This window comes from Anabas testudineus, chromosome 14, assembly GCF_900324465.2.
Source record: "Anabas testudineus chromosome 14, fAnaTes1.2, whole genome shotgun sequence".
Lineage (NCBI taxonomy): Eukaryota > Metazoa > Chordata > Actinopteri > Anabantiformes > Anabantidae > Anabas > Anabas testudineus.
In genome coordinates this window covers 13,465,187-13,473,295 of record NC_046623.1, presented here as the reverse complement: position 1 = coordinate 13,473,295, position 8,109 = coordinate 13,465,187, and the positions used below count along the sequence as shown (strand labels likewise).

General features: G+C 39.0%; 1 protein-coding gene across 1 annotated transcript; it reads right to left on the bottom strand.

Moving 5' to 3' along the window:
- Positions 1 to 2,335: 2,335 nt before the first annotated feature.
- Positions 2,336 to 7,856, bottom strand: slc46a3 (solute carrier family 46 member 3). Its single transcript, XM_026373252.2, has 6 exons — positions 7,748 to 7,856; positions 7,055 to 7,267; positions 5,515 to 6,397; positions 4,921 to 5,004; positions 4,513 to 4,669; positions 2,336 to 3,556 (listed from the first exon to the last, which is right to left on the bottom strand). The coding sequence occupies exons 2-6, from the start codon at positions 7,244 to 7,246 to the stop codon at positions 3,454 to 3,456; spliced, it is 1,419 nt and encodes a 472-aa protein (XP_026229037.1). The 5' UTR covers positions 7,247 to 7,267; positions 7,748 to 7,856; the 3' UTR covers positions 2,336 to 3,453.
- Positions 7,857 to 8,109: the final 253 nt, after the last annotated feature.

Below are 8,109 nucleotides of genomic sequence, written 5' to 3'. Positions count from 1 at the left end.
AGGAAATGGTCTGCTTACATATTAAAATCAACACATGTTCGTGTGTAGATGAATCCCTGCGCCTTTTGGCGTATTTACTGTGCGAAAACTGAGAATGAGGACACATGTAGTGGATCCTGATCTGATCAAATCATCACAGAGTGGGAAGCTCGATCTCCCCCTGAGCTTCAGTCACCCAAACCACCTCAAATGGGTTTTAATATTATAGAGAATTATCTCCTCCCAGGGAGCAGAAGATTGAGATAAAGAGAGGCCTGTTAGCAACTCATTGGATCAACATCAGAGACCGGGCTATTGGTGATGTGATGTGGTCTGGTGCAGATGATCATACTGCTGACTCAGCTAGTTTGAAAACCATAAACCAAAGACCCTCGATCCCCTGCCTCCACGCTCAACCATACCCTGTGAAACTTCCCTTTAATCCTCAGCGACCCCATGCATGCCAGACACGCACAAGCCACCACGGTTGTCTCTCCCTTGAGCTCCAAACCCCTGAGAAACGTGCAAACTATCGTCACTGCTCACCACACCTCCATCTCCAACATAACCAGAAACCAAATGTTTGGTGCCCTGCTTCAGATGATCCCTTGTGCAATCTCTGGAGCCGAGCTTAATATAAACTCAGTGTCAGCATTACCTTACAATCAAGCTGCAGTCACGGTTCCCAAGAGCAGAGGATGGAAATCAAATAACTGTGCCTTATGATCAGATGTCATTTAGGTTTCCACGAAAGAGGCCAATTCAAACTAGCATGCCATGTTTGAATTTAAAGAAGGGGAGAAAAGGAAATTGCAAACACTTTTATTGGCATGTTTCTCCTTAAACAATGTTCAAAAGCAACAAGATTTTGCTTCTCTTGAGGGCAGGGAGGTCTGCTACATTTTTACAGCAAGGTCCTCATCTGAAACAAGCATTTCCAAGAAAGTTTGACAGAAAGAATCAATTTGCTGATGGCATTCCCGTCAATGAACAGATCAAATTTAAAGCTGAACTGATAACTATATCATCGACGCATCATACGTAGGTCTAATAAGATTTCACAGGTTTTAAAGGAACTGTATTGCAGTGTCACCGTCTCGTTCCTCTTTTGAGGTGGTATATGTATAAAACCCCTTCTCTTCTGTTTCAACACTAACCCACTGGGCCAGTGAGTAGTTAAGCAATCTGATTGGATCCCGCCAGGATTTCAAATGTTCATTCATCATCCGTGAGACACATCATTTGCGTGCACACTCTCCTTAAATTGCACTTGGAAAGAGTAAGTTCAAGAAAAATAACTCCACATGCGTGTGCGTGCCTACGATAACAGCCCTTCTATGTAGAGGACAAAGACAGGAGGTGAGAAGTTTGGAAAACTCTTTACAGGAAAATCAAATAAAATAACTCTGAATGTGATATGAATGAGGAGGAGTGTTGAGTTTAAAGTGTTGGAAGCATGTATTAGTTTCAATTTAATAGCTCACCAACTTAATTTACAAGTGTATTAATTAAACTAGTTGCATCTGAGTGATGAGTGACAGACAATAAGCTGAAGTCTAGATTACTGGCTGAAGACGTTATAGGCATACAGCACACTGGTGAGTCTGTTAACCTGGACCAACAGTGACACTGTGTGGTCAATAGGGAAAAAGAACGTCATATAACAACAACTCAATAAATGTATTATTGTCTTCGCACACAGATTTATAATGTGGCTCAGAATATGGGTTTCATTTGTAGCCAAGCCATAAACAGAAACAACTTTATAGCCAATATTTTAAAAAAAATGGTTCAAATTGGTGATAAACGACACTATCACTACATGGAAGTTTTACATTTTGTTATTGACAAATGAATGCATGTATTCTGATCTTGACACACACAACATCTATAGAATATTAAATATTCTGCAGCTTGTAACAGAAAAAGAAGGTTGAACTTCAAGTCGAGTCTATAATCAAAGATGCAGTCGAGTTCTGGAGTGAGACAAAGAACTTGTGATTCCTTTAAGTCTGGCTTGTTGAATCCGTGCACCTTTGCATGGTTCAGTAGATGGTTCAAGTATTAGCGATTCCATTGAACCTTACTTATTTTTCTGTATATTTTCATTCACCAGCAGTGTTTTTATCTCGTCGAAGTGATAAGGGATAAGTCCTTTCTGATACCTGATTAGCCCTAGTTAGGATAGTATATACATTATAAAAGGTGATTTTGCCAAACGACAGGAAATCTTCCATACAAGCTTATGGGGATTAGTGGGACAGTGTGAGGGGAAACTAATTTGATTTGGGTTTTTTTTTCTTCTAAATTATACAAATATATTTGAGGAAACAAAGAGAGATACAGACAAAAATCAAATAATTAAAAATAAAATTTTATTTGTAGAATTATTCGCAGTTTTTAAAGATTAATTTTTTGGCATTTTTCCCTTTCTTAGATAGTGTGAATAAAACAGACAGAAAAGATGATAGAAGGAAGGGGGTAGGACATGCAGCAAAGGTCTCCAACCAAACTCGAACGGGAGACACTGTGGTTACGTGACGTGCACTGTAACCATTTAGCTACTAACATGCTGTAAATGATTTGCCCTTTTGAGGAAACAAAACAAAACAAAAACTAAATAAATAAATAAAATTATAACAAAAAAACTACATCAAAGTGTTTCCAATTTTACTCCATATGTTTGGAATTGAGTCACAAAATAGAGTTCATCAACTCTGTAAAAATAACCACACCTTCAAAAGCAAACAGAAAAAAAAAACCTTAGTGGTCCACCCAAACCTACACCAGAATCCTTCACCTTAAGAGTAATTTAATTTGCTTCATGGTTTTGATTAATTTGAAATGATTTATACTCTATGTGTATGTAACAATATGTACATTGTAAATAGCTTAATATTAGCTAGGCAACTTTATGTAGGGGAAGACAAAAAATACAAAACACTAAAGGTAACATTGATGTGAATCGGTTCACAGAACTCGTAGACTACAGGCATTTTTTAATTTGTAAATCGTACCGCACTGCAAAACTACCAAAACACATCCTCACAAATCCTCATGAACACATGAGTAACATTAGAGTCTGAAGTAGAAATAATATGAGGGAATGGGCACACATCATTCTTAATGGAAGAATGTTAAATTAGATGCATGTCACTTAGCATGCTCTCTCTGAAATATTTCTATTTATGAAGTGTATCTAATTTTACATTTTTTTTAATGTTATTGTAAAAAATATAAATATTTATCAGAAGCTGGTTCCCAGCAACTCCCTGTTGTATCTATGAAAAAGTCAATGGCACAAACAACTGCAGCACAAAACCTAGAGAGATGAATTCAGAGATGAATCTGTAGCTTTCATTCTTAACTTATAGAATTGTTGATCATAGTCACCGGGGTGTGTTTGGAAAAAGGGTCTTAGAGTAAATGACTGACGGGAAAGAAAGACGGGGAGATTTTGACAGCACATGTGGCTCAGCTGAGAAGAGCACTGTTGTCGTTCTGATCTTCAATAAGATTCTCCTCCTCTGGCTTTTTGACCTCTTCGGCAACATCCACTCCTATCAGACCCACAACCCTGAAACACAACAAAACAAAAGTAAGAGAGGCAGAAAAACAAACAAACTAAAACATGGGACACATTACTATGGCTTCCACTTTCAGCTAAACATTGCAACATCCGTCTCAGCTTCTTCACATACTTGCATCAGCTTGCCTGAGTCAGAGACACATATTTTTATCTACACCAATATAAATATCAACCAGTGCAGTCATCAATACAAATACACTTCCATGTTTTTGGTGTTTAGATAGTGTAACTGTCAATATGTGGGATGCTGACATGAGATTGCTGAACCCGTGTTTTCTGTTGTTCTAAAACTGCCTCTGTGTAACAGAAGAAGCAGATCTCGTGACAGAGACGAAACTCACTCGAAGGGTTTTATGTTCCACGCTACACCTCCCAGACTGACTCAGCAGCAGCACAGTTTTGTCAAGTCAGTGTAACAAAAGAAATGTAAGAACAAAGTGGACTATGGGCAAGTAATCCTTTATGACCTTTTCCATTTCTATATGAGCATCGGTATTGATGCTGTACTACTCAAAATGCAAAGTTAAGGATGTAATGTACAGTTTATGTAAGAGATTTACCATATTACCATGTGAGGAGAGAAACCGTTTGATGAGGGAAGTAGCAAAAAATGCAGAAATGAGGAAGTGAGAGTTCTTGTTTTCTGAGTACCCAAACAGATTTCTCTTTAAGGGCATGCAAAACCTAAAAACAGTGACTTGTCAGAAAAAGAGGCATCTGTAATACAACTCAATCCACATAGGACAGTTCTACACCTGAGGCATGAACATTTCATAAATCTGTGTAGATTATAATAAATGTTGGAGGGTCTTTAAATGTGTGTTCTTAAAAAGGAGAAAAGTTCCTGCTTGCAGCAAGTTAGAACTAGTGTGGGAACTATGATGGGTGAGGATCCATGACTGCTTTCATTTTGTAATCTTTTTCTTTAATGTTGGTTAACTTACCCGAGGACAAACAAAGGAATGACACAGAGTCCACCAGACAAGAGGAAGATGAAGCCAGGGTACCATGCCACCGTAGAAGCATAGATACTATTAAAGATGGCGGTTGACACATTGCTGGTTAAACTGTCCAGAAAGGAAAGGCAGGCAAATAGGGCTCCTGCAAAACCCCAAGACAGAAGAAAACATTTTTAGCAAGTGGCAATGTTTAAAATCAACAAATCATCAGACACTTTAGTTTCAAGACTCTCCATTGCTCTAAGGAATAGGAGCTGTGTCACGGTACACTGCTTGGTACAGTGCTTTGTTTTCATGTATGTAATGAAGTTACTGGAGCTCTTAAACAGACTCTGACTTTATATACACACAGACACAGTACACTGGCTTGTAGAAAGTCCTAAACCCACTCACCTTGCTCGGACTTTGAGATGATCTTTGACATCATGGAGCGCAAAACAGGAAAAGGCATGATAGACAGAAGCAGTGGCACCCTCACTGTGGCAAACAAATGACATGCATTATATTTTCCATCACTATGCAGGGACTAAACATGCTGTAACCACATTAAATTTTAAAATGTATACATATCATACAGTACTAAGAGTTGTTTTAGGTTATGTTTGCTTAGTTCTTGCTCTGCAAGATTTTATTTTAAATAAACAAACAATTATGTTGTCTTATCAATTTACAATGTAATAACCCAATAAAGTACACATTATACTGTACAGTAATATTTCTGTACCTTGTAAAAGTGGCAGTTAAAGTAGGTTTTGTCAATGAGCAACCTGACTAGCAACCAGAACAAACAGATTAGTTTATAATGTTTCTTATGTAATTTTCTGTAAAACACACCTTACACTAGGTGCAGGCTTTAATTAATTTTATGCACACGTTAATCAACTAATAATTAGATAACATTTAAGATTTTAGCAGATTTCTTTTCACTAAAAGATTAAAAAATGTTTTACATCATTGACATACACAGTGTAGTATATGTTTTCTCACCTATAAACATCAGTAAGGTGGTCTTAGCAAACGCTACCATGACCATGCCTGACGCGACAGATAGGATCCCTATCATGACAATGAGCAGCTGTGGTACACCACAGTAGGTGAACACTGACACGCCCACAAAACTGACCAGGAACACAGTGGTGGACAATGCTGAGCCGTAGCCAATCAAAATCTCTGTCCAGCACAGTGGTTCATTCAGCTCATAAAGTGTCATCAAAGTGATTCCACCCATGTAGGCAAATGAGAAGCTGGTGAAGATGAGCATCAAGAGGAACAAAATGATTTTACACCTGCTGCTGGCCCCCACAAACATCCGGTAGACCCCATATATCATCTGTTTCAGGGCTGAACTCTGAGTTGACCCCTCTAAACTAATGGCATCAGTGGGAGTCTTCTTCACAGTCTCTTCTAGGATGAAAATTGCATACACTAGAGTCAAACACAGACACAGCGCGGAGGTTAGGAAAGGCCAGTTAAAGCCTGCAGCTCTCAGGAAGTAGCCTGTTGATATTGAAGCCACCCCCGCCAATAGACCAATCATCATGTCTAGTCCAGCCATGCGCAGAGTTTTCTGATGACCATCTTCACACAAGTCTGCTATGTAGGCGAAACAGCCCCCGAGAAATGTGCCCAAGCCACCAAACAGAGAACTGAGAAGCGAAGAGCCGATGAGTAGGTAAACGTTGAGCTCAAAGTAGGACACGGTCAGGAAGGCCAACGTGTACATCAACGTGCCGAACAACGGCAAGATGATGGTGATCTTACGTCCTCCCCGGTCACTATAGGCCACAAGCATGAGAGTGACAATCAAGGATGGGATTGTGGAGAAGAGGTCTGTGTAAAGGAAGAAGAGAGATGCCTGCCGTTGTACGATCTGGAAACACAACAAGGAAGAATTTGGTTAAGTCAAAAAACTAATATTTGGTGAAGTGTGAAAGTGTGAAAATAAACACTGGACTGTGTTTGCTCAACTGTAACAAAACAACCTCAAGTTGTTCATTATCCTACAAATGAGACAGGTTTAACAGAGACAGTGACAGGTTCCAAGGAACCAATGCAGAATAAAAGCACTTTCATTTGTATATTTAGAATATGATGTGAGGTTTTACAAGGAACGGGAGTTTTTTTCTGTAGTAACAGGTGCAGCAGTGGCACTTTCCAGATCCGTGTGTTTGTTCTCACTTCTCTCTTGTGTTTCACCGTCTTTCCATAAATACACGCAGGACTTGTGTAAATTTTAACATGATTGTCACTCTTTAGCAAAACATTCTTTTTATTAACACAATAATGAATCATGACACAAGAAAAAACACGGTTAGTCTGGGTAAAGCTAGTGCTCAAATAATATTAATAAAATTAGAGCCCTCACAAACTTTCAGTAATTGTTATGCTGTAAATGTAACACATGTATCCTAAATAAGTCCCTATACTGTCAGTACATTCATTCTTTGCACATTTTAGATGGTAAGAAAACACTAAGAATACTTTTTTTTACCTTGATTTACATCAATCCAATTAATTAAAGACTGACCTCATTATAGCCTGACTGGTTGCTGCTGCTGTTTGTTGCGCATCTGGATGTGTTGTCAGAGATTGGATAGGTGGTGTTTGTCAGGTCCTGCCAGAGCCTCCGGTACACATACTGCTGCACCAGCGGGTAGATGAGAAAGCTGGAGAAAGCATACAGAGCCACCACAGGCTCCACAAGGAAAAGACCCTTCATGATGATGGGCTGGATTATTCCCTGAAGAGATGAAGAGAATACATTGAGAGATGCTCAGGAGCACATTGAGGGTAAAAAAAGACATATCAGCTGGATATTTAAATATAGAGATGTATAAATATGACATCGCAGGTTAAAACTATTAGTTATAGTTTAACATTTTCTAGTGTTAGTACCTCCAACACTTCAACCCAACCTTCAGCACCCAGGTACAGTGGACAAAATAAACACATCCAAGGTGCTTCTCTTTAAATAGTACAGCACTATTTCAAGTCATAAGACAAGGTCTGAAGTGCATGTAATGTTCGTTTGTTTTTACCCTAACATCGATCCAACATTATCAGACAATTTGAAAAATACAGTGCACATCTAAGATAGCAACCTTGCTGTAGTTTGCATAGGTGAGTGCGGTCTGTTGTCTGGTGAGCTGGTCGATATTTAGATAACGTACAACGAAAGATTTTGACAGCTTCGCCTTTACTTTGTTTTCGTTGCACTTACCTTTTAGTTAGTTGCTCGGGTCATGTTTCAATCGACAAATCATCACCTGTAAAACATTATGTTTACGAAATCGGTCTGTGTGCTGCTTTTGTACACAACCCACCAGCCCAGTCAGGACACGCCGAAGTCCCGCCCCTTACCATACATGTATGGATACATCTCAATGTGCGTTAATTCGATCGGAGGACCTGTCAGTCATCAGTTAACGAGACTCAAGCACTTTGTGAATCTCTACAACTGCACAGCTACACTCTTTGCTGCAAATGAAGTTGTCTTTGAAGTACATATAGGGAGTTTTAATTTGATTTAGCTTGCTACATAGGTTCAATAATTCACTTGCGCTTGCTTTGTAAGTGCGCCCT

What these genes read in the sequence shown, in the direction of transcription:
- slc46a3 (XM_026373252.2), bottom strand. Translation starts at nt 7,246, where the DNA reads ATGAAGGGTCTTTTCCTTGTGGAGCCTGTGGTGGCTCTGTATGCTTTC. An exon ending in ACCAGTCAGGCTATAATGAG is followed by an intron (nt 6,398 to 7,054) that starts GTCAGTCTTTAA and finishes TTGTGTTTCCAG; the next exon opens with ATCGTACAACGGCAGGCATC. An exon ending in ATTCCTTTGTTTGTCCTCGG is followed by an intron (nt 3,557 to 4,512) that starts GTAAGTTAACCA and finishes GTTGTGTTTCAG; the next exon opens with GGTTGTGGGTCTGATAGGAG.